The 26,072-nt window shown below is 42.8% G+C and overlaps 1 protein-coding gene across 1 annotated transcript in view; it reads right to left on the reverse strand.

Annotated features, from left to right (window-relative positions):
• Window positions 1-542: 542 nt before the first annotated feature.
• The window catches only part of Anxa2 (annexin A2), a 40,324-nt gene continuing 14,794 nt past the window's right edge, over window positions 543-26,072 (reverse strand). The window contains exons 4-13 of the mRNA XM_027924647.2: window positions 15,249-15,343; window positions 12,101-12,214; window positions 8,975-9,065; window positions 7,362-7,441; window positions 6,002-6,061; window positions 4,304-4,397; window positions 3,637-3,732; window positions 3,111-3,169; window positions 1,905-2,027; window positions 543-896 (exon numbers count right to left, since the gene is read on the reverse strand). Coding sequence (XP_027780448.1) covers window positions 837-896; window positions 1,905-2,027; window positions 3,111-3,169; window positions 3,637-3,732; window positions 4,304-4,397; window positions 6,002-6,061; window positions 7,362-7,441; window positions 8,975-9,065; window positions 12,101-12,214; window positions 15,249-15,343 — 872 coding nt within the window. The 3' untranslated portion in view covers window positions 543-836. The remainder of the gene's footprint in view (window positions 897-1,904; window positions 2,028-3,110; window positions 3,170-3,636; window positions 3,733-4,303; window positions 4,398-6,001; window positions 6,062-7,361; window positions 7,442-8,974; window positions 9,066-12,100; window positions 12,215-15,248; window positions 15,344-26,072) is intronic.

Genomic DNA, 26,072 nt, shown 5'->3' on the forward strand with positions numbered 1-26,072 from the left:
TATAAAAAAGCTCAGCATGGGGCTGGGGATGTGGCTCAAGCTGTAGCGCGCTTGCCTGCCATGCGTGCGGCCAGGGTTCGATCCTCAGCACCACATACAAACAAAGATGTTGTGTCCGCCGAAAACTAAAAAATAAATATTAAAAAATTAAAAAAAAAAAAAAAAAAAAGCTGAGCAGGTGAGGAGTCACTTGGGGGTATTCCCTCCACAGGTCCTCCCATCTCCAGGGCAGAAAGTGCTGCTTACAGAAGGTTCTGTTATAATGGAAATGCTCTCCCCAGGCAAAATCCAGTATATGACCTGTTCACCACAGGTGGATACAAGGCATTTGATATGTGGATAGCATGAAAGAAGAACTAAATTTTTAATTTTGTATGATTTAAATTCACTTATACTTAAAGAGCCACATCTGGATCGTGTCTACTGAATCAGACGGCCCAGTTCTCCCTCTTCCTTTAGGGACAGGCTCACCCATTAAACAACAGGATCCTAAGCATGCGTGATTTTTAAACCATTAAATGGAAAGCAAGGCCAACAAAGTGTTTGTTTCTAAAGTAAAAACTCGGTTTATTCACGACACAATACACAAGAGGCAAAGTGTTTCACATCATAGACTTCACTTCCAAATCCTTGGAATGTTCTTTTCTTTGGCTTAAAGGAGAGGATGGGTGGGAAAGCCAGGCAACGCTTAGGCAACTAAAGTAAGGGGGCAGGGGCAAGGCAGACATTATCTTCACAGGGAGGAGACAGGGGTCTGTTAGTCGCAAGCTGATCCTCTAGAAGGTTAGGTGGGAGCACAGGGGACGCCGTTTCTGGGCGCTTCACCCTGCCGCGCTTCAGTCATCTCCACCGCACAGGTACAGCAGTGCCTTCTGGTAGTCGCCCTTGGTGTCTTGCTACAAGTGGCCATGGAGAAAAGAGAAATGCTGTATCAGGAAAAAGACCCAACTCCACAGAAACCTGCAAGCAGCCCTGAAGCACAGGTGAGTCTCTCCCATGACCCAAGAAGGATTCTGCAGGTTCTTCCTGCATGCAGACACTAGAGGGCCACAGCTCTGTCAGGCCCCCTGGGAGTGTGGCTGGAAAACATGCTTGGGAGACTTCCAAATACAATCCCAAGGGCAGAGAAGAGTCGTAGCTCTGCCTGTAGTGAGGTCCTGAAAATAGTTCCCTGTGCCTCTTGTTCCCCCACCCTTCCACAGAGAACTGGAGACCTTTCCTCCTCACTGCTATGTCATGGCCTCTTAAGTTACAAGGAAATGTGCTAGTGAGGTGAGGAAACAATTACCAAGAATCTAACTGGTCCATCAATTTTAAACATATGCCCTAAGAAGCCTAGGTTGACCGAACCCACCTCAAAATATATCCTTAGTAACCATATACATGCCTTTAGAAATTTCAGAATCTTTTAAAAAGGGATTTTCCAAGCTTGTCTGATCTAGGCACAGTGGCACCACTATGAATGCAATCACTTTATACCAATGTTCCATCACTCTAAAATGGACAGAGACCAAACTGAATGAAGAGACAGGAGTTCTAAGTAATTAAATGCTGTCATGATTTTCTGACAATTTTTCAAGAAATATTCTTGTAGAAATACAACAGAATACAAACTTTAATTGGTGTTCAGAGTTTCTTCAGGATGTCACCAACTCTTGTAGGATCATCCTGATAAACACCATTATCATTGTAGAGTAACAGACATGGGAAATATAAAATACTGGCCTGTTTCTACAGAATCCAGGACAAATCATAAAGGGTACCTCTCAAAGTGAATTCCTGATATTTGGTGACCAACATTTCTTCCCCAGAGACTTAGAAAACAGAAAAAATTGGCTAGCTGCCTGGGGACCTCAAGCCCTTTGGATGGCCAGGCAGGGCCAACCTAACACCAGGGGCCTTACCTGGATGTAGTAGTACAGGGACTTGCCGTACTTTCTCTTGAATTCAGACCTAATTTTCAACATGTCCACTTCACTGCGGGACACCATGATTCTAATCAGAACCTTATCACGAGTCCCTTTGCCCTGAAAGTCAAATTGATATTCCAAGTTAAATCCCCCGACAATGTTATCACTTAAAAAGCATCTAATATGTTTTCTGGCACACTCCTGCTTCTTGAGGCTGCCTGAGAGATTGAAAACACAATTGTGGAACTTTTTCCTCAAGAAACAAAGATCATCTTGGAATTCCAAACACACCAAGATTTAATCAGCACAAACCTTACTCGTCCATTCAATAAATGTCTACGGAGCACCTATTCTTACAAAGCTCAGCCCAAGAAGCCTGAACCCTTATGTACATGACATAAGGTTGCTGCCTCTCGGGGGCTTAGAGAGGACTTGCCACACATCTTTCTCATGGTTCTATGCCAATGCGAATGGTAGAGACAGTAAGGACCCCTGAGTGTACTTCCAGAGCCTCAGGCTGAGAACATCAAGGAAAGGGTCACATCTGACATGGAACTCAAGTAGAAATGGCAGAGAAGCAACATGGACAAGGAAGGTGCTCCAGGGAGAAGCAGCAAAGGCCTGGAGGCATGTCCATGTGGCATGTCCAAGGAATGAAAAATGGGATGGGTCTATGGGAAGAGATGGTTAGTTCACGGAGACTCGCAGAGCTGGCTTTGGAGTCAGACAGGTGCAGATCTGCTGCAAAACTTCAAGCAGACTGAGGCTCCATGAGCTCCAGTCCCCTCATCTTTAAAGAATATAAACCTTGCAGGGTTTCAGTCAAGGAGGTAAGGGGCACAATGGCTATGGCATAGGGGGTGCTCACTACTACTCCTGTCCTCGCCTGTCTTTCCTCTGGGGGTAACAGCAGGAAATTACTGAACCACACCACCTGCAAGAACCAGACAGCACCACCCCTTAGCACTTCCTCCCTCCAGGGGCACTTATTTTCTCCCTGAACCCAAACACATGTTCAAGTAGTTCAGAGAGGAAGGACTTGTGCTTTTCTCACCTGTCAAATGTAACCAGAGCTGACTAGTGTGTTCTTGCTTCCAGACACTGGGGTCCCTCCCTCCATCCACCAGTCAAGGAGATTTAGTTTAGGGCATAAAATAAGAATCACATGGGAACATGGGCTTCTTGGCCAGTTGCCCTTACCTTCATGGAGTCGTACAGCCGATCAGCAAAGTACAGGGGCTTGTTCTGAATGCACTGAACTGTGGAGAAAAGAAAGGGCATCAGAGGTACAGTGCTCATCTAACCTTCTCCAGGAGGAAATGATGCCCTGACCCCAGGGCACCAACCAGAAATGACCTGATGCAGCAGATGTGGGCTGCAGGATGCAAAAGGTTAAGGGAAACTGCAATCCTCTGAACTACTAAGCTCCGCTGTGGTTTTCAACCAGGGCACTCTGAGGGCTGCAGAAACCCAAGCATGCATGTGAATTTCTCCACCACAGCCCCCTCTTCTCTTGCCTTATTCTTCCTGCCAACTCTGTTCTACCAAGTGAAGCTGTTCTTCAGTTTTGCATCTTTATGCTTAAGAATTAAGATTACAAAACTATTCAAATTACATCTAGATACCACTCTTCCCACATCCACTTGAGTTAAGAGGATGGCCATTCATTCCTTCTGATTCCATACTGTTCTCTGAAAGTTGGTGTCCACTAGGGTTGATTGCTTACCCAAGTTCAGGAAAGCATTTTCCAGGTCTCCTTTGACCTCCTTCTTGATGCTCTCCAACATGTCATAAGGGCTGTAGCTCTTATACCTATCAAATACTAAGGAAAAGCCACAAATCATCATTATGTCAGAGCCACTGGTCAGTGCTTCAATGGTCACCCACATGGCTAGGCACCACAATAAAGAAAGAATGAGGTTGATCATAGGTAGTGTCTTGGGCAGCTAGAGGTTGCCATTGTGGACCAGAGCCAGCACTGCACCAGTCTACTTTAGAGCAGCAGGTCATGCACCTGTCCCGAATGGCATGACCCAGGTCACAGATTGTAGCATGTCCATCTCCCGTGAGTGGAACCCTTTCTATCTGGAAGCCTTGAGAAAGAATACAAAGCACCCAGCCAAGCCCTTGTTTCAACAAATATGTCAAGATAAAATGTTTCTCAAACAAGGAAGAGAAGCAAACTCAGTGCCAAATATGATGACATTTGGGAGAGAGAAGGCTCCAGAATGACAGAGAAAGGCAAATGGATTTGGTGAAAGAAAACCAGAGAGCCTATGGGAGGGCCAAGCAGAGAGTGAGTCTTATTCTTGCAGACCTGAGCCCCAGGATGGACACCACCCAGCCCAGCTCAGAGCCCTAGGGTGACAAGACCTCCTCAGCACAGCACCCACCTTTCTGGAGATGGCACACACTCCGCTCAGTCATGATGCTGATCCACTTGGGAACATCGGTTCCTTTCCTCTTCACTCCAGCATCATAGAGATCCTACAAGCAAAGCCAACAAGGAAAAGTTAACTATATGATCCAAAAAAAGGTCAAGAGAAATGTCATGTAAAAATATCCAAAGAGCTGCACGTTCAAAATGCCAAATGAGAAAGGGTGCCCTTACAGACTTCACCAAAAATGTACCATTTAGGTCAAGAGTCTTATAGCCATCTTCATTAGGCACAGACAGACACAAAGTAAGAATGCAGATTGTTCATGAGGCTGGTGCTGTACACGTCTCCTTCCTTGAACATGAAGGGAAAGGCTGAGAGCTTTTCATATTAAGAGGGACTGAGAGATTCTACTAAAAGAAGGCAGCCCCATCCAAGAAACTCAGTAAATAATGGAGCAGAAAAGGAGCCATTCCAATCTCATTTTTCAGTTTCCAGGAAAATTTAAGGGCCATAAGTAAAGGTAAGAATGGCTGAAGGTGAGGAAGAAAGGCTTCTATATGGAGAGAGACTCATTCATTGATTCTCCATCATCTGCAAAACCCAATTTCTATTACTGATTTAAAACCCCTCTCCACCTCTTGCTAAATATGCTACCCAGCATATTCTGAATTTTAAAACTAAAATGAATTCAAATTAATTTTTTCCTATAACTTTTATGGCACACTTTGAGCTAACAGTTGACCCTCTAGATCTAGCATACAGTTTAGAGGAATCTACATCAGCTTCACGAATAGTTCTCAGTGATTATGGCAAAGTTCTTTTCAGCCAGAAAAGAGGACAGACCTCTGTAGCTCTCCTCTGCTCCCACCACAGCAGAGCAGAAAGCCTCCCCATCCCTGGCTGTGCCTTTACCACCGTCTGCTTCCCCAAGCGCTCACTCTGTTGGTGTGCACGGCCACATCCCACCCGGCAGAAGCTGGTGCTTCCAGACAAGCAAAGCCTGAATGAGGGTGAGTGAGTCAACTAGTGATCTGCTAATTAATACCAGCATTAAAGGAAATACATCCTAAAAAATAATCCCCTCAGAAAGTGAAGGAGAAACTCTCATTCTCAGACTGCTGTGGGTTTAAAACATGGCCACAGATTCTTTCAAGTTCCTCTCTTCCACAGGTGGAAGCAAATTCTCCACCTAGTGACTGTAAGCTAGACTCAGGAACTTACTTTTAATGAAAAAACTATGACAGAGGGACAGTGTGTGACTCCTGAGACTGGGTTATCAAAGGCACTGGGGCTTCCTCCTGGCTCTTGGGCTCTTGCATCACTCACTCAGGAGAAAGCCAGCTGCATGTTGTGAGGACACTCGAGCAACCCTGGAGAGAGCCCAGTGGGGAGATGCTAAGGCCTCTTGCCAATAACCACAAGGGCGGGCAGTCTAAGAAGAGATCCCCCTGAGCCTGTGAGACCCCCCCCCGGCAATCACAGCCGTGGCCAACATTTCATCTGCAACTTCACAAGAGACCCTGAGCCTGAGCCACCTGGCCAAGCCACTCCCCAATTCCTAACCCACGGAAACTGAGAGATAATAACTGTTTGTTGTTTCACATCCCTAAGTTTTGAGATAATCAGTTACACAGAAAACAGATGATTATACAGACTCTCCAGAGATTTATTTAAAAAATAGGAATTTAAACCATAGAGCTTGGTACTTACCCGGGCATCTTGGTCGATCAGTTCGTAATCAATGACAGAGCCATCCTCTGCTCTTCTACCCTAGGGGGAAAAATAAGAACATCAAATCTATTCCTTTGTGTATTTTAAAACTGAAACTGTTTTTCCCCCAACTATTTGATTTCCTATACGAACACCCACTTATACTTTTTCTTTTCACTTTGAGTCCAGACAAGACCAAGGAGGGTGAGGCAGTCCAGGGAGGTGAAAAGTCTGCGCTCCTCGCCATCCTCGGCCCCCTCAGAACCCAGGCCTGGCTGTGCACCTTACAGGATCCGCCTCCCCCAAGAAGAGCTGAAGACATTTAATTCTTTCCTTCAGGGACCTTGCAATCGGATGGAGAATGAAGTATGGAACACAGGGTAAGACAATACTCTCGGGCACTCAGATGACCAGAAATGCAAAAGAAAGGAGAACTCTTCAGAAAGCAGAGTCAGCAGGTCTGGGGATAATGGGGTGTGGCTAAGGCTGAACCCTGAGTGACGAGTGAAAGGAGGCGGGAAGCCATTCCCCATAAGAAGGACAGCACAGGTGGGGACAGAGCAGAGTTAGAGAGAATCCCAGTGACGAGGACGGAGGCGGAGAGGCCCAGGGTGAGGGCAGCTGGGAGTCTGAATTTGATGCAAAAGAAACAGGTTCTGATCAGGGGATAAAATGTGAAAGTGAATTTCATAAGGATCTGAGGGTAGCAGTGCACAGGCTGGTGGCAGATGAAGACAGCAGGGGAGTTGTCGTAATAATAGAGATGGGAGTGGGCCAGGGTGTAGCACGCTGATCAGTCATTTGCCATCAGGGTTCCCAGAGAACAGAATTTCCTTCTCCCCTGACGCAGGCATTAAGTGGCACAGGGCAAGAACTTAATAGTCACAGGGGAAGCACCTTTCACCCATGTTAATGTGTCATCATTAGCAATCAGTTCCACAAAGAGAGCCCCACCCCAGACAAAGGACTGCAGGGACAAATGCTCTCATTAAGAAGTGGGAAGTAAGAGATACAGAGGGTCACTTCCCAATGAGTCCTGTGCGGCCACAGATAGAGGCAAAGTGACCTTCCCTAAGTCACATGGAGACACTTGGCACATAAATCCAGGCCAGAACTTGAGAACTGCCTATTCCTCCTCTGGCCCCCAAAGTCCAGTTGTCCATGCGGTTTCTCAGGATAAGAAATCCTATTATCCAAAAATGACAACTCGGCAGCGACGGTGCAAACCCACTGTCGGAAATGCAGCAGAATTTCTGATGCAGGCACAGAGGATTTAGTTAATTTGTTCTCAAGTATAAAATGAGGTATGTGACTTGCCTTGGGAGGAAGCAAGGCCGGTCAAATAAACCCAGAAACCCACCTTTGCGAGGGCAACCATCAGCTTGCGGAAGTCACCAGATGTGTCGGAGACAATGTCCTTCTCCAGATCAGTCTTGTACACTTGGAAAACAACACATCTAGTGTGATGCTTTCTGCCTACACAGCCAACCAGCCACCCACCCCAATAATCCCCCACAGCGACTAAGCCTCAAAAGTAGGAACAGCTGTGTCGGCAGGAGGCGCCTGTGCTTCTGAAACCCAAACTGGGGGCACACTCTCAAGAATGACATTGGTCCCCATAACATCAGAGCTGGAGTCACCAGGGACAAGGGATAAACAGGTCTAAATCAAGCCAGGGTTCCTCGGCACTCACTTTGATCAGGGAACTCTTTTATAGTTAAAATACTGGCTCTCAACCATCTCAATTACGAATACTCATTTTCAAACAACAAAACATTTGTAGGGCAACATACACACGTTCACACCCTTGTACTTTATTACCCATGAATTGAGAAAATGCACCATGGCAAAAACCAGTAAAAATCAAATAATACTTTTAAATAGATTTATATTTCATTATTCAAAATAGTACCCATACTGAAATACAGTAGCAAGGTAGGCTGTGTTGTTTAATTTACACACTGCCTCCCAGATTGCTATGAGGTTCATGGGTCTCTTGCAGTAAGTCGTGAGTGATCCATAGTCCAGAGCTGGTAGCCTTTTGAGCACAGAATAGATAGTACTCAATACATGACATATGTATATAGTACTTTCTTCTCCCTATCAGATCTTTTTTAGAAGTAATTTTTTTCTACCCTTTCCCTCCTATTTATCCTTTTGCAAAAGTTCTAGTAAAATGTAATAATCAATACAGGAGGCTGAGGTTGTGGTTCAGTGGTACAGTGCTTGCCTAACACATGTGAGACACTGGGTTCGATCCTCAGCACCACATAAAAATAAATAAAAAAGTATTGTGTCCACCTACAACTAAAAATATTTTAAAACAAAACAAAACAGTTGGGCTGGGACTGGGGCTCAGTGGCAGAGTGCTTGCCTAGCATGGGTGAGGCATTGGGTTTGATCCTTAGTGCTCTATACAAAAAACAGCAATTAAAATAAAGGCATGCTGCCCATCTACAGCTACAAACAAAAATAAAAATAAATAAATATATATATATATATATATATATATATATATATATATATATATATAACAAAACAAACAAATGAACAAAAAAACAACAAGCAGCCAGGCACAGTGGTACATGCCTGTAATCTCAGTGGCTGGTGGGGGCGCAGGGGTGAGGCAGGAGGATCATGAGTTCAAAGCCAGCCTTAGCAAGGTGCTAAGCAACTCAGTGAGACCCTGTCTCTAAATAAAATACAAAATAGAGCTGGGGATGTGGCTGAGTGGTTGAGTGCCTCTGAGTTCAATCCCTGATACCAAAAAAAAAAAAAGCTAAAAACATGGGCAACAAGGAGGTGGAGGAGAGGGGCCAGGACCATGTCCAGCCTCACCGGGAAGGCCAACATGGCAGCTCCTGCTGTGTGTTCACAATCCCAGCACCCCCTCCCAAACACTGACTGGGGTGGCCATGAGGGAGTCATAGAAACTCAGCTGGGAGGATGGATCACAGAAACAGGGCTACTCACTTTCCTTGTAGACTCTGTTAATTTCCTGGAGCTCCTGGTTGGTTCTTGAGCAGATGATCTCGATGAGGGAGTCCTCGTCAGTTCCCAGCCCCTGTGAACCAAGAAGCACAGTCATCAGCCATCTTCCTCATCAATGGCCTCTTTCTCTCATCTCCATCAGGTAAACTTCAAACATGGATTGGGTCTGTTGGCATTTTCCTTTCCACATGCCTACTCAGCAACCTGTACTATAGTCTTCAACAAAACAATGGCATTTTTCTATTCCTTTAAAAAATACCTCCCCAGAGCACAAGATGGCATGAGTGGCATGTTTGGGTTCAACTAAGTTAAAATTACTTTTAAATGTGTGGGAATGTTAAAAGTAGTTGTCCTTTGATGACAGGTTGATAAAATAACTCTTTCTTCTTCCTAGTTTTCTTTACTTTTTAATTTCTAGCATAACCACTCACAACTTTAATAAATGGGAAAGAACTATCTTCATTAACAACCCTTCTCACTAATCTAAAATAAAGGAACATAGAAATTTGATGTTGTCATTTGTGGACACCAATGGTAGATTAGAATAAGTCCTTCTTGCCAGAGAAAGGTACAGTTAAGATAAAATTTTTAACTTCTCTCCTTTGAAATGTAAAATTGGGTTAATGTTAAAAATTTCATTCTTGTACTTCCATTTTTGCTTGATTATTATACACTCTTCGGGCATTTTAGAGAAGCAAAAGGAAATAATGAAGTGCCAAATAAACCTCGACACCAACACTTTATTAAGGAATAAGAATCTGATGAGTGATGAATTCAAATTTAATATATACAATTTTGAGTGTGCCAGATAGCTTGAAAGGACTCAATGAAACATGTATTTCAAAGCTGGCTTCATGATCAAAGTCAAGATTTAATAATCAGGATTCTCTAATACTTGTCTTTCCGAATATGGAAATATCACTTTGAACTAAGTAGAATTACAACTGTTTAAAATGTAAATCAATTATAAGGTGTTAATACAATAAGAAACTTACTTATCCACACGAAAAATGTGTCAGCTATTAATTAAACTTATTAGGGTTTATATGCCCTTGAAAAAGTAGTATGTATAATCTAAGCTAAGCCTCAGGTGAATGGTTAATTTTGAATTTTATTCTTAATCTAATCTTTGAGCCAATGGCTCTTCCTCCAGGGCTTTTATCATGATGTGTAGAGGTTCCAGCAAAGCCAAGAATCCTTCCCTTGTTAGCAAAAGGTCCACACCACATTGTACATAGATGCTGTGAAATGACTACTGAGGATCTTTGAATATTATAGGGAGGGGCAGTTTCAAGGATGATTGAAATACAGTCTAAAAGCAACTCATGTGTTGAAAGAAATGCTATACCCCGACACTTTAGAAAGGAAAGATAGGTGAGTAATGAAAGGTTTGTTTCCTCCCACCAATGATATGCCAGTGTTACTATCTAAGAAATTTCAAGTGTTTTGATCTCTACATTTGAAGGTGACCTTGGTAATTTCCATAACTTGGCCCAAAGTTTCCCTAGATTGCCCAGGATTCCTATCACAAGGGCAATTTCTCCTATAACATATGGCAGATACTGTTACTGGTATCGCCAGAAGTCAAAAAAGACTTATTTATTTATTTATTTTTAAAAAGAATAGTTCAGTTAATATCACTTCAAGCTTTATGGATTTCAGAAGGGTACTCAACTATGATAGCTAATGGAAGAACTGGCACAGGGTCAAAGATTTAGCAGTTAAAGCACCCTTCATGGGGTCCAATTACATAGATTACAACAGTGACTGATAGCTCAGACAGGTCTGTTTCAAGTCACTAAAACCTAGTAATAGGTCCTAGTAAAATCACAGGAAATCACAACTAAATGGATTCTTGATGAAAATATGATAATCTGATCTGAGTGTTGAAGGTCAGCAGAAACCTTGGAGAGGCCAACATGGCTCCAAAGGTCCAAAGCCTTGGTTGCAGGAGTGCTGTCTTATCAAGCCATTTCATTAAGTGTTGTTAGCACATCATCATTCTTGATTATACCTTTCCTGCAGTATAAACGGCTGAGAAAACTCAGAGCAAGTCCACATAAACGAAGAGTAGCTTGAGCTAAGCTTCATGAAGAACTGAAAGAAAGGGATTTAACAACAGATCTTGAAGCAGCCTTGAGCTATGAAGTTCCAGGGACCTGGAAATGCGTGTGAAGCAGCCTCATCCTGAGGTGCTCTCTGGGGAAAGGATGACAACTGAACTGGGACATTAGCTTGTCTGGCAGGCTTCTAGCTCAGTTCATAATTCAGAAACAGTGGCATCACAGAAAATACAGACTTAGGATAAAATATCGGGGAACTAAGGCAATCCCCAGCTACGGAGGCTTTTCCCAGTTGTACCAGCAGGGGGCAGTAGCAGATTACTCAAAGAGTTGCATGCAAGCACACACTGAAAAGGGTCATGGACTTTGCTGTTGCATACGTTTATGCATCCATTACACTTAAATATTTGGTACTTCAGGGATACACAAAATTCAGAGGGGTTACAACCTAGAATTTTTGCTAATTTACCTAAAATTACAAGTTCGAGATAACTTTGAAAAACATGAGAGATATAACATCCCTGAAAGACTTTGAACTAAACACAGACACCCTTCACATTCTGAAATCACCCCTCATGTGTACTATGCTGTTCTGATTTTGTTGGAATTTGAAACAAACAATGGGACATGACAGGGAGAAGGGCAGAGGAAGAAACGCTCACAAATGCACAGGCAGAATTTGCAAGCTCTGCTTAACAAAAGCTACGAGTTCTTCTTTCTCCTTAATATCACAACATATCTTTCTTAAGGAGGAAGTGTAATCAAGGAAGTAGTTTTCCCAAATGGCATTCCAATCGCCCAGGTGCCAAGTCGTAGCAGCTGGTAACTGACTTCTCAGCATCATGAAATTTCTTTGCAGTCTTAAAAAAAGTAAATGAAATATTTTTGGTACAAATCCTGAAACTTATAGCTTCAGTTCATTAAAAAAAAAAAAATCCAAATGAGAATTCAACAAAACTGAAAATCACCTAATTACACTCAAATAGCTGTAATTCACAAATATTAATGGCAGATTTGACAGAGATAACATCTCACACGTGTTTACCTTCATGGAAGCTTTCAGCTCGGAAGCATCATACTGAGCAGGTGTCTTCAATAGGCCCAAAATCACAGTCTCCAGGTGGCCAGATAAGGCTGATTTCAGTGCTGATGCAAGTTCCTTTAGAAAAACAGCAATCACATAGCAAACATGGTAACCAATATTCATTTTAAAACTGGAGAGAAAAACAAAAGTAAGAGGACTCTGACCACTCTGGAGTCCTAGGTCAAACTCCCTCTACCGCATTCCCTTTGTCAGACCCAGAACCCTAGCTATCAGGTTTTGCACCCATTAAAACCCAAGCTGATTTTGCCATCTCCTAATCATGAAAAGGAAACTAGAATGGCAAGCAATTCCTCAGAAAGCTTCAAAATGAGAGGGGAGGGCAGGAGAGGGCATTAGGGACACATGCATGTTTATGTCACAGAGGTGCCCATTTAATGGGTTCTGCTCATTTAATGGGTTCATGATTATGACAAAAAACACACAACACACAAAAAATAAACAAAGAAAAAGAAAAGAACTCTGAGCATGAAGGCACCACAATACCCTGTGGAAGACAAGGCAGGTTCTGGTGTGAGGCCTCTGCCAGGAAGGAGGTGGTTAGAGAGGACAGCCTCCTGGGGAGAGAGTCCTCGGGATCTGCTGAGATCCTACAACAGAAGGTCTGCCTGCAGCTGTTACAGGGGGGGTGCCTGAAAACCTCCAGAAGAACCACAGACCCCAACGTGGCAGCAGTGGGGTTATGAAGCTTCCCTGTACAAAACGCTTCAACTGCTACTGAGGAAACACCAACTTGTCCCTACTGAATCAGGATGGTGTTGATGGGAACTAAACCCCCCAGACTCCCCTTCACTTGCCTGCTGTGTATTGTTTCTTGATTGTGTGTCACCAAGAACGCGTTATTTTAAGTCAGAGGTCTGAGGCAGCACCTAATTCAATATGGCTTTTAAAGATGCTTCCTCAGGGATTAAATATTCTACAAACCATGGGCAGTGGGTCATGGCTAGCTCTACCATTTTAATCCTCTTTCTTTTTATTATTTTCCTTTTTTTCTCCCTACTTTCTTTCCCGCCTGCTTTCCAATGGTGGCCTCAAAATCGATGATGTTCAGCCCGTGGAGGTAACCTGCAAGCTCTGCAGGTGATGTGCAGCCCGCTTCAGAGATTATCTTCTCAAATAATTCATCCATGTCAAGATGATTAGAATTGACATGGATCTGAGAAATCATCAGGCCCAATGCTTTGGCCGCCTACTTTCTCCAGCTTCCCCATGTGCTAAGAACACACTTAGATTTTCAAAGCACTACCTCCTAATTATAACACCAGTTTTCCAATTTGGAACGTTGAGGTTAGGTGATTCCAAACTTAGCCTACCTTTGACACTCCCCACTACCCATTCTCTGCTCAGACCTGGAATAGCATTTGGGCACCTATTTGACTTCTTCCAGGTCTATTCTGAACTCCTCATGGGCATACAACTTCCTGTTTCTTCTAATGTTCACCACAAGGCTCTGCACTTAGCAAAAATTCCAAAAATGATAAATAAAACCATTCTTGATGTAGGAACACCTCACACCTGGCATCTGCTTAAACATGAAAGAAACAGAAAATCAGTCCTCTCTCCACTCCAGCTTATCTCCACATCTGCTGGCTGCGCCCGGGTCTTCAAGCTCACCACCTGGGCAGCCTCGGTCCATCTCCCCACAGAACTCTGCAAACAACTCAGATGGCTCTGCTTCTGAGATTTCCTTCAGAGGCTCTCTCTTTCTGTGAAAGAAGATTCTCCCTGGCCCAAGGCTGTGAGTCCTTAAGAATCAGCAGGACAGTGAGCTGTCCCCATCACATAGCAAAGTCTGGGCAGTTGCTGAACCCCACCACAATTCTGGTAATACATTCCTTCCAACAGGGTACATGGGAGCATGGGAGCTTTATTCTCCACCTACCTAATTTGAAATCGAGACTGGGGCCTCTATGTTTGTGTATACACTAGTGTGTTCCAAGACCCCACTATGTAAGTAACAGCTGAATGAGCAATTATTTGTCTACTGTCCAAAGTGGTGGACCTTCTGTTCCAACAGAAACTTGGCTCTGCTCGCTCATAAATCCTTTGGGGAAAGTGCAGAAATAAAACACTCCCCTCCATGCTTCACCATAGAAGATTAATATAAATCTAGTGGAAGAAGAATTGTAATGCATATGAGATGAAAGAAGCCAGCTGCTTTCCTATTTCTGTCCTTTCCAACTGTTTCAGAGGGTGAAGGAAGGAGCTACAGAAAGGCTTGACCTGCAACTCCCAGGACCCTGGTGGTCATGTCAATCCCAAAAACAGAAATTCTCTTCCAGAATCCTTCCAGTTCACCTCTACTGTAGCTATAAGTGAAAGCCCTAAGTCAAACAGGAGCTGCAGGAAGCCACTCTTACTGCACTGTCCAAGAATAAATCAAAAGCTTTTAATAGCAAGAAGTTAAAAATAAAGCAGCACATCCTTAAAAATAAAATTTCCTAACACTGCAACAAAATAAAGGATGAACAAGTGCTGGTTGCTCTTTAACCACCAGTGGACAAATGAAGGGAAAAAGCACACAAAGATTCTTTAAATAGTAGAGCATGGCATGCTGAAGATAGCCTGGTAGACCCTGTACTACCAACGAAGCCCATTTGTGGCAAAACTCTTAAGAATCTGAGTGGTTTTTTTTTTTTTTTTTTTTTTTTTTTTTTTTTAAGAATGAGAGGAATGTGTTACCATCAGTACTCAGTGGAGGCAACAGTCCTGAAATTAAATTAGAAACACCATATCAAGAGCCATCAGAAGTCATAAAGATGAAACAAGAGAACTGAACACAGTGCCTGGCACCTGGTAAACACTCTGTTATTCTCTGTTCCTTCCTAACTTTCCCTTCCCAGAACTGTTCCTTTCATGTAGGCTGAGATGGAGTAAGAGAGGGTTGGAATAAAGGGTGTTATCTTTATGTATGAGCTCCCACATGGACAAGAGGAGTAACCCTTACAAGGACGTACGAAGGAAATCTTGGACATGCAAGCGTTCCCAAAGGTCCTAGCTGATGAAAGCCATAATCCACAAAAAGAAAACACAATGGCCAAGGAAATTAAATTCAACATGGCATGCCCTCCATCCCTGAAATTACCCATACCTTTTTGGTCCTTCTCTGGTAGGCGAAGGCGATATCCTGCCTCTGTGCATTGCTGCGGTTAGTCAAAATGTTGACGATGGTGACCTCATCCACACCTATGAAAAAAAAAAACAGTTGTGAATAGTTACTCAGCTGTACATTCTGGTACTTTGGGCTTAGTTCAAAGGTCTTAAGTAGAATTTTTCAAACTGAAATACTAGAACGCCAAGATTAGTTTTCTCTCTTTGGTCAGCATGCTCTACCCAACGTGTACACCTCTTTCCTTTTTTCCTTGAAAGCTTCAAACCTCAAGCCTAAATGAACCTTTTAAATATTTGTATTTAAAAACTATTTTATTCCTAAATTGGTTTCTGGAATCAACAGTAGGAGGTGCATTTGTGGAGCTTTGGCAGTCAAATGGAACAACAAAGATTTAGGAGGATTTTAAATGAAGGTCGCCAAATTGCTATGTAACTGGGAATTTAATAGACAGTAACTGCAAAAATGAATTAATAGAGGCAATTATTTATATTTATTGCAGGATTATGACTATATAAGCAGCTAGGTGTAATTTTTATAATTATAGAAACTGTCATGACAAATGAGTCAGATTTAATATGGCAGTTGTATTTTAATAGCATAATTGATTAATATAATCAGACTTATTGAAGACTAAATTGTTTTTTAAGGAAAATAAACGTTCTGCTGCTTTTAATCTCCAATAGGCAATTTTAATAATCAATTTTATAACTTTATTAAAAAGAGTAAGTGTTTTAATCTAAATTAAATCTAAATTGGGAGTTTTGAAGTGCCACCAAAATATTTTAGTACCTATTTTAATTGGAACATGTGTATTTACAAAGATAAGCAATGCCTTCTGGTATCCGAGTTTCCAATTTTATATCAGAAATACTCCTAACATGCCATTTAACTTAAGAAAGCATGATTTTAAGGATTCAGAATGCGAAACATCCCTCTCCTGGGTGATTATGAACTTTGTTTAATAAAAGGAAAGTCTCTGCCATAACTGGATAGGTAATTCTGGATGACAGGACATAACTGCTAAACCCACAAGGTCACTGGCAAACTGCAAACAGCTTGACCCAGAGGGAACCAGAGGAATCTGAAAGAAACAGAGGCCAGAAAAGTAATATTTTGAGGCAAAAGCAATGAGCAGACTCACAGAGGTGGTACCTTTACTCTCAAGTGTATTAGTCCAAAAATCACGAAGTTAGAATTTCTGGGTATAAAAACAACACTTTTTAAAATGTACATACTTATTTCAAAGGGAGTTCATACTAATATGTTGCTATCTTAACTGAAGCATCTATAACTTTAGTTCTGATTTTTAGAGAAGCAAAATAAACATAGAAACCCAATCACTGCATGGGAGTCAGCTTCAAAGATGCTTATTTCAGTTTTGTATGCAATATCAAAAAAATAAAGGGGAAAAACCCCTATGTCCAAAAGAGATGGATTAAATGTTCTCTTGTTCATATAATGGAATACTATGTAGGCATTTACACATTCATGTGCATGTGTAAGAAAATATCTAGAAGCCTTTATACCAAAATTTGAATAGTGATCATCTGAGGGGTGAGATGACTATGACCACAAAAAGCATTTTTTAATTACATAGTAAATGATGTGCAGTTACTGATCTAGAGTCAACAAATTACTTCAAGAGATCCCTAATGTAATTCTAAATACTTCCTTTAGAATAAAACACAGTATGCATAATAACAAGGAATTATATCCATGTAATTCCCTTTCTGTCTCCCAACATCCTAACACATGCTATCTTACTTAATCCTCAAAACAACCAAGTGGGCACAGCTATTTCTCTTTCTATTTATAGATGAGGAATTCAGTGCTCAGAGACAGGGACCCAGCTCTGCATCTGTTACTTGTGTAAACACCTGTCCCCCTGGATCTCAGTGTCTACACTCACACAAAGGAAGGAGCATGAATAATGACCTCCATCTCCACACTACAGAACAGAATCATGTCTAAATTTATATTTAGTTTTTATTAGGTATGGGCTGGGAAGTTTTAATCACAAACTCAATAAGGTTACAAGGCTATTTTATTTATTCATTCATTCATTCATTTACTCACTTCCTTGGTACCGTGGATTGAATTTTACCACTGAGCTACATCCCCAATTCTTTTTATTTTCTTTTAAGGCAAGGTCTCACTCAATTACTGAGAGTCTTGATAAGTTGCTGAGTTTGGTCTCAAACTTGCCATCCTCCTGCCTCAGCCTCTCCAGGCACTGGGATTACAGACATATGCCCACATAGCTGGTATTGAGGCTACTTAATGGACTAGTGGTGTGCACACCTACCCACATACATGTGTAATCCTCTTATTAATGTATTTTTGCCTTATATTTAACTTTATTATCCATATCTGAAAATGAAGAATCACAATGAAACACAATTCTACTCTCTAACCTCAATTCTAATATTTCCTGAAATCAACTTACCAGCCACTGACCTGAACATAGAATACTGACCCATAATACATGATTTTCTCAGAAACAAAAGCAAAGGGTACGTCTGTGTCAGATGTGGTCCCTGACTGGCCACCACTGAAATCCCCAGGAATATTTATTAAAAACACAATCCCCTAGATCCTATCTGAGCTCTACTGATTAAGATTACCTAGAATGTAGGACCCCAGAAGCAGCATTTCAATAACACCCAGGCAACCCCTTGAGTGAGACTCAGTGACAGAGATGGACAACTACGGGAGGAGAGTGGGAAGGCTGTTGGAAAGCAGCCTGTGTATGACTTGTTTCACTTCTACCAGCTGTTTCTATGATGCATGGGGCTGACTGTAATTTTAGGTCATTCCCTTTTTATTGCTTGTTTTTGTCAAAACAACCCAGGTAAGAAAAAACACGGAAGAAAAGTTCAGTTCACAGACTGCTGTATAGTTCTCTGCTCTCAGTGAAACAGTTCTTTGCCTTTGTATAACAGTTAAGTGACCAGCCAGCAGAGTTGGAATTCAATCCAATTATTGGAAATCCCCATAAAAGCCCTGATGATTAACCTGAATTTCACCTAAGAGGCAGCACCAACTGTAGTCTGAAGGCATCCCAATGCATTCACCTGAATTATTTACCAAGCAAACAGCCACTGAGATGGGATCACGGATGCACTACACACATGCTAATTAATGCCAGCAACCATAAAGAAACTAAATGGAGTTTCAGCAAGTGGAAGACTCCTTCCCCAAACTCCACCCACATCAGCTATTTCTCCCATACCATTTCCTGCATGTTTCCAATTGAACTGGAAAGAGGAAAAATTCATGGAGCCCAGGATCATCTGCCTGGTCAATGCTGCTAAAGGCAGGACCTACACTGGAACACCAGAACACGTGTATCTGCCAGTGGGACTGAACCATCTTATCTTTAGGACACCGCCGCTTCCCCTCGACCTGCTATCCTAATGGATGAGGCAGTTTACTCTTGTGGAAAATACATGGTACAGGTTAAAGCTCCAAGGGTCAAATGGTTCCTCTCCACTGCTGCCCAAGATGCAGGAAGGAGGCAGCTGAATGCTGAGCTACCTCTGCCAGCACAACCACCAACAGCACACGGCCAGTGCCTGGAGCCGGGAAAGCTCTACAGTGAACACAGATACCTGTGAGAAGAGGCTCTGCCTCTGAATCTGTACCTTCTGACTTCTCATTTTCCAGTGCTTAGGAAAGGGTTTGCTGGACAGAAGGATTTAGGGACTAACAGAAACTGGGCAGGTGGGGCAAAACTTGAAGAAGAAACAAACCTGAACAAGGCTTTCTTTTCCATCCCATCCCCCTGTGTTTGATACAGGTGGTCACGAAGTCCTCTAAGCAAAGGCTCACACTGGGGAACAGTGATGTGGGAGAGAATTCCACAAAAGGTAGAGGATGACATGCTCAATGCTGGGATCCAGGCAGACTTTTTTAAATGTATTTTTCAAAAACTAATAAAAATGAAGGAGGGAAGAATAGAAGTTCACTGGATTAGACAAAGGAGAATGAAAGGAAGGGGGGATGGGAACAAAAGACAGTAGAATGAATTGGACGTAACCTTCCTTGTTCATATATGAACACACGACCAGTGTAGCTCCACATTATGTACGACCTCAAGAACGGGAAGTTATCCTCCACGTATGTATGATATGTCAAAATACACTCTACTGTCATGTATATTTAAAAAGAATAAATTTTAAAAAGAACTAAACAAATAGAAGTTAAGCTTTTGCAACACTGGTGAGGAGACAAAACACAAATGTACTCATTTGGCTCCTGATGGGAAATAGAACAAGGAGGTTTTTAAAAAGCATCTACTCCTTGAAAGAAAAGAGTCAGCTAATCTAGTCAGTTAACTACAGCGTTTTCAACACCCCAGTTGGGGGAATCCAAAGGTCAGTCACTGTTCTAAATGCCAGTGGACCTGAAGTAATCATTCTGCATTGAAGGCTACAGGAAGGCACCGCTGTCAGCGGGCTCAAGCAGCCAACTTTGGGGTCCTGGGTGTCTTCAGTCACCCACCACATTTTTCAAGACAAAGAAGACTTGCAGTCTAAAATGATGGCTGAGTCCAAAAACCACAAAATCTGCCTCTTGGAGTCTCCTCCTCCTCGCTGTGGGTAGAAACCCCAAGTCAGCTCCATGGAAAATGTGTGTCTTTATTGTTCATGGCAATGAACCAACAGCCATTTGGAACAGGATGCTGACTCACAGCTGTGGAGACACACTGACTGCACAAAGAAAATGGATTTCATTTGTGTTTGATGAAGAGCTCAGGAGCCTGTAGGGTGGTGGTGATGGGTTGAAAAGTAAAGGAAAATTGCCCAGATCCTCTCCTTATCTAGATCATGGGAGAAATCATGATTCAGCTCAGATTTCTAAGCATAGTGGTATCAAATTTTGGAAGATATCATCTTTATATTAAGGTCAGAGGCATGCCACACAAAGAGGGCAGACCACAGATCCAAGGATATATTCACATGAACATGTTTTACTCATTAGAACAACAACCTTCCCCTGTGCACCTACTGTGTGCCAGGCATTGTATTAAGTGCTTTGCACATATCCTGTCATTTTTCTTACATCCACATGAAGTGGATGTGATTATTATCCCCGTTGCTAATGCTCAACATATGTTTATCCTATATTTATGAGTCATGTCTGTACCTTTTTGAAATTATACTTATGATACTTCTTCATATCACACTCCTCTATCTAGGTCCTAAGAAAGGACTGGGAATGGTAATATGTCTGTACATGTATAGAACTATTTAGTCATACAAATGCACTCACAGTTAGCAACCTGTAGGTGATAATTTGACATGCAGTAACAATGCGTAGCTACTGAAGAAATAACCCAATTGAGTTTTTTTCAACAGAGGGGCTAGAACACTCTCTTCCAGATATAGCCATTAAGAACTTGGTGGAGGGAGGCGATCTTTTGCACTAAGCTTGTTATGCTGGCTACTCATCCATCTACTGGTGTGGTTTTAGGATAGAGAAGCCCCTGACCCAATACACACACATCATTGCCCAAAAGAACCTTCCTGCCATCAGCCCTGGTGCTAGGAAGCCTGGAATTCCTGCCCTCTCAATCATTTGGCAAAATGGAACTTAGAGAATCCAACCAGGAGGGGCAACAGATAAAAGGATAGAACTCTGAATAAGCAGCAGTGACAGGAACGCTCTGGGAAGCACACAGGACAAAGACCGGCAAGATCCTGGGGCACAGTCTCCCTCCCTGTTCCCAGCATTCTCACTCTGGGACAGAGACGACAAAAATACTTATTTTTCCAGGATGCAGAAGAGACTAGTTGAGGGCTGGGGTTGTGGCTCAGCAGTAGAGCGCTTGCCTAGCACTTTTGAGGCCCTGGGTTCAATCCTCAGCATCACATAAAAATAAACAAAATAAAACTATTGTGTCCGACTGAAAAATAAATATTAAAAAAAAAAAAAAAAGACTAATTGAGTGAATGAATGGCGACGTGTCGACTGTATTCTCTGGCTCCTGCGTGCATTCAATTTGGGGAAGGGGTTGTCTACAAAAATATAGGGTATAGAGGAGATGGGGAACAATTTTGCCATTAGCTCACATAGATGAATAATCCAGTTACAGGATAAACTCTGACAGCTGCCTGAGGGATGGAGAGAAAACAAACACCAGACAGGACGAGAATGGGAGAGCCCTGGGCCTCTGCCAAGTCTGGCAGAGCCGGGGACACAGTCCCAACTCAGGAAAAGTCTAGTTGAGCTAAGTGCCCAAGAAATTTTGGTGCAGAAATAAAATGTGTTCTATTGTCATTTTGCTCTGATCCCACCTCAGCTGAGCTCCTTAGATAGGAGCTAAGACATCATCTACTTGGTAATTCCATTGGATACTTGAATGATCTAGAAGAACCCTGTCTGCTTCCCAGGACCAGTAGGAAAACAAAAGCAAGAGATTCAAATTATAAATGAAGGAACACACATAAAATACATGCACCATCCTGTGCTCTGCTGCTCTAACTCTCTCACGAAAAGGAAAAGGGGAAAAAATCAGAAGCCAGGGAACACAGCAGGCCCGCCCTTAACTGGGGGTTACTCAGAGGTGCTGACCCCAGTAAGAGTCTGGTTACTTTCAGAGTCCCTGGGTGAAGCCAGTATTGGGATTTCCGCAGGGAAAAGAGGTTACAGCTCTCACAAAGGAAAAAGCAGCCAGGAGAGGCAGCAATGAAAGCTGACGCCAACAATTAGGAGGCCAGGGGACTCTTTTCCCTGTGTGTTATATCCACCTGGCTTGGGTCTGGCACCTACACAGCTATGCAGACAAATACCATTACAAAGGAACTCTGTGCTCACAGAGTAAAGGTGATATGATTCAAACTGGCCTCAGGCTCCCACCACTGCTGTGAGATGGGAACTGGGTCTAAAGTAAATTTGAACGTGAAGATGAAGGCCTCAGTAATGGGGAAGGTTGGACTTCTGGCAGCTCCTTCCAAAAGGAGAGAAGGTACTGGGCCACACTAGGCTCTCACTCCCATGGCTGGCTCTCCTAGGTCTGGCTCCTCATCACCCTGATCTTACAGGTGAAAGGCTCTTTTCCCAGCCAACCTGCCTCCTGGTACCCTCAAGAGAATATATGCTTCGCTGCTGTGCTCAGCTAAAGGAATGAATAGCTCCAGGTGTGCAGATGAAACCCAAAATACAGGTGCTGGCTCACTTTCCAGTGCATGGGATGTTACTCTTTTGACCATGCTGGAAATCTTAAGCAGTTCTATTTTGAAAGTATAAGAAGAAAATAAGTGCAAAAACTTGCCACAGTTATGCTTCTATATTTGTGCTTATGAGAAGGGTGGGGGGAAATCACCCGCTTTTGCACCCCTTCCGGAGAACACAAATACTGCTAAATTCAAAAGTGGCAATAATAATAGAGCAATTCATCACCCTCCCCTTCCAGAAAGACCAAAGCTGTGCCAGTTTATTGGCACTTACACTAACTCGGGGGTTGTGCTGCTGCTAATTACAACCTATTTTATGTAGTCTAGATTCATCCTTTTCTAATTTAGCTGACTTTCCTTTCTAGTTATTTGGACCCATATGGTAAACCATTCACAGCTGTGTTGTACACTCCACAGTATATATTTAACCCAAGGCCAATGTAGACCAAGAGACTCCTACAGATTAAATCTCAGAAACCTCTTGTTAATTAAGCAATATTACTACTTTTGCATGGCTTAACTCAGTTTCTAACTAGACGTGAATTAACATAAGTAATTGCATAGTCTACCTCAAGCCAGAGCACACACAGAACAACCATGCTTTGGCTTAGGTGACACAATCAAATCCTTTCAAACCACAAACAAAGCCGACTTAGGATCGAGAATGGAATTCAGACCCTAAAAACAGACCCGAGCTCACTGGGGGACTATTATCTTTCCTGGATATCATCTAGACTCTGGAACAACCTTTGCTCTCTCAGGTGTCCCTGCTCACCCGCATTCACCTGTGTGCACTGGTAAATGGACACTTTTTGACTACTATTGGGGTTAAAGTTTTACCATCTCACATAATCCAAGAGCCTGGGCATTGAAAAGTTTTTATGAAATAAAATCCTTGCCCTTAAAGAGAGACAAATGCAGAGGTAAATATGACAACATGATGTGACAAGAGCCATAAAGGAGGATGTAAAGTAGAAAGAAGAAGCACATCAAGGAATCACCGACTCTGCTGCCTCCCCAGAGAAGGCCTGAAGAACAGCCAGCAGCACTCAGGGCAGAGAGGTGAGCAGCAGCTGTGTGAGCGTCAGGAGGCGGGAGGAAGGGGGACTTGCACGCAGTCCTGCAGGAGCCAAGGCAGAGGCCCATCTGTTGGGGGCATCCGCTAGAGCTCAAGATGAAGCTAGAAAAAGAATGTGCATTGGGTGTGGCAGAGGGGCCCATTAAAGACAGCTGCCAACACAGCCCACAGGTGGGACCCAGCGGGGCTGGGGAGGGGGGAGGGTAAGAGCTGGACTTTCAGGCAACTCTGCCCCTCCTAGCATTGCTCCTGCTTACAGTCCTTGTGTTCAACGGCAACACATTAAGTAATCTGCCACAGGTGACCTGCTCCCAGCTCTCCCTCCCAGAGCACACAGATGATAGGGAACATCAGATGGAGCTGAAATGTCCCTTCCTGCTCTGCAGGTGGCAGGCACACAGCCTACCTTATCTAGGAGAGAAGGAGGTGCAGATACTTATCTTTTGGTCTTTGGGCTTGTGTTTGTTGTATCAGCATTTGAGGTTTTACACTTTGTACCCTTTGATGTTAAGGAAAGGCCAACACCACATAAGAGTTTGAAGTGGGTCAAGGTGTGGTAGGAACTTCTTAATTACAGTAAGATCACAATTAGCTCATTTTCTAAATGGTGTTAGTTATCTAAAAAAACATCAGGGGGAGGAGAAAGAAACAAAATAGTAACATCCCATGCACTGGAAAACAAAATAACTTTAGTTTTTATTAAGTTTACTGTCTTCCACTGGAAGATGATACATGTCAGAGAATATCTAGAAAATAGAGAATTTACTGAAAAGACAAGAAAGAAAATGAATTAATTATTCATTTTATATATCAGTCACTAATGCTTGTGTGTAGTGTGGTTCTGGGGACTGGACAAGTACTTTACCACTGGGCTACGTCCCCAGCCCTTTTTGAGACAGTGCTTCACTAAGTTGCCCAGACTGACTTCAAAATTGTGATTTTCCTTCCTCAGACTCCCAGGTAGCTTGATAGATTTAAGGTTAAAAAAAAAAAAAAAAAAACTACTGCCAATTTAGGAATTATTCTAAAGGACTAAACGGACTTAAGGAAACAGTTACTCTCTAAAACCACTAGGCACCAAAAATAAATAAGTAAATAATTAAAAAGTGGTCCTACATGAAAGTTACTAAACATTAAATCTGGGGGAAAAAAAAAAAGAGAGAGAGACGGTACCTAAACTAAAATTGGACCACAAGTGTAAAACTTATCGAATGACTACAGGATCATGTTTTTCATGCCTGAAAATAGAGGAAGACAAAGAAAAAAATCTGACCCCAACAGCTGGGTGCCAAATCATGGTAATGCCTAAGAACACATGCCCAGGGCTAGGCAGAGCAGTGTTGAAATCCCAGGATGAACCAAGGCCAAGAAACGTGGAGCATGTCCATCCTGAACTATGTCACCCATAAACCGGGACATTCCATCCAAATGACTCTGAAGCTCACCTAAGCTGAATGTGCCTGAAGGGCAGTGTCTGCCCACCAGGAACATTCAATAAATAACTGATGATGATCAGCTGCTTCGGACCAAACTGGAATGCAGGAATCCACATCTCAGCCCTCCAGACATTTCTACTGAGGACTACAGTATTTTCCTAGTAACCCAGAAAGGGCCTGAAGGTATTTTTATTAACATGAGAGTTTCAGCTGTGACCAGAGTTCATTTGCGCAATCCTTACATTCCAGTGGGCTGAAGGCTTTCTCATGCAAGGATAAAAGGACCCTTTATCCCAAGCTTGTAAAAAGGCACCATCTTTGTCAAATGAGTTAACTGTTAAACTTCGAGGGTGTTTCTGCAACAGCAAGTTGGGAAACCACAAGAACCTAGGCACACCCAACAGTGAAAGAGGATGAATGTTAGGAAAGCAGGCCTTGTGCGTTTCTGTCCACAGGTTTAAGGAACGTGTATCTCGAGCACTCTCTATGTCAGGCACCACGCTTAGTGCTTCAGATTTCACAACAGCCCTAGGGGTGGGAGCTTCAGCTGTTCTACAGTAAGGAATCGACTCTTAAGCAAGTCCAGTGTTTGCTCAGTTAGATCACTAGTGAGCAGCAGAGGCAGGACTTGAACCCAGGACCGCACATACTCTCATCCACAATGTGCCAATGCGACAAGAACAGACTATAGTGAGGTAGCCCTGCAGATTTAAAGTTTCTGATTAGTGACTCTTGACAAGAAGGGTAATTTTAAAGCAAAAAGAAGATGACGTTTTTAAAGATCTAATTAGGATCCTACTACTCTCCTTTCACCTGTCCTGGAAGCCACTCTAAGTAAGGGTATCCCATAGTGTCCCCACAACGAAAGGATGCTGAAGAGGCAGATGATGTACCCCCTTATATCTTGTTAGAGCCGCAGGACATCAATGACCCTTTCTACTGTTCTTTCTGTCTCTCAGAACACAGTCACCAGTTTCTCCAAGGGTCTAGGAACAGCCGCATGTAATTCATCCTCCAACATCAGGCAGTTCTGATAGTGAAAGGCACAGTGGCAAGTATACGGGGCACTAACTAATGCCTGTCGCCCCAGTTCAAGGTACCCAGATCCTCC

This window comes from Marmota flaviventris, chromosome 2 (genome assembly GCF_047511675.1).
Source record: "Marmota flaviventris isolate mMarFla1 chromosome 2, mMarFla1.hap1, whole genome shotgun sequence".
NCBI lineage: Eukaryota > Metazoa > Chordata > Mammalia > Rodentia > Sciuridae > Marmota > Marmota flaviventris.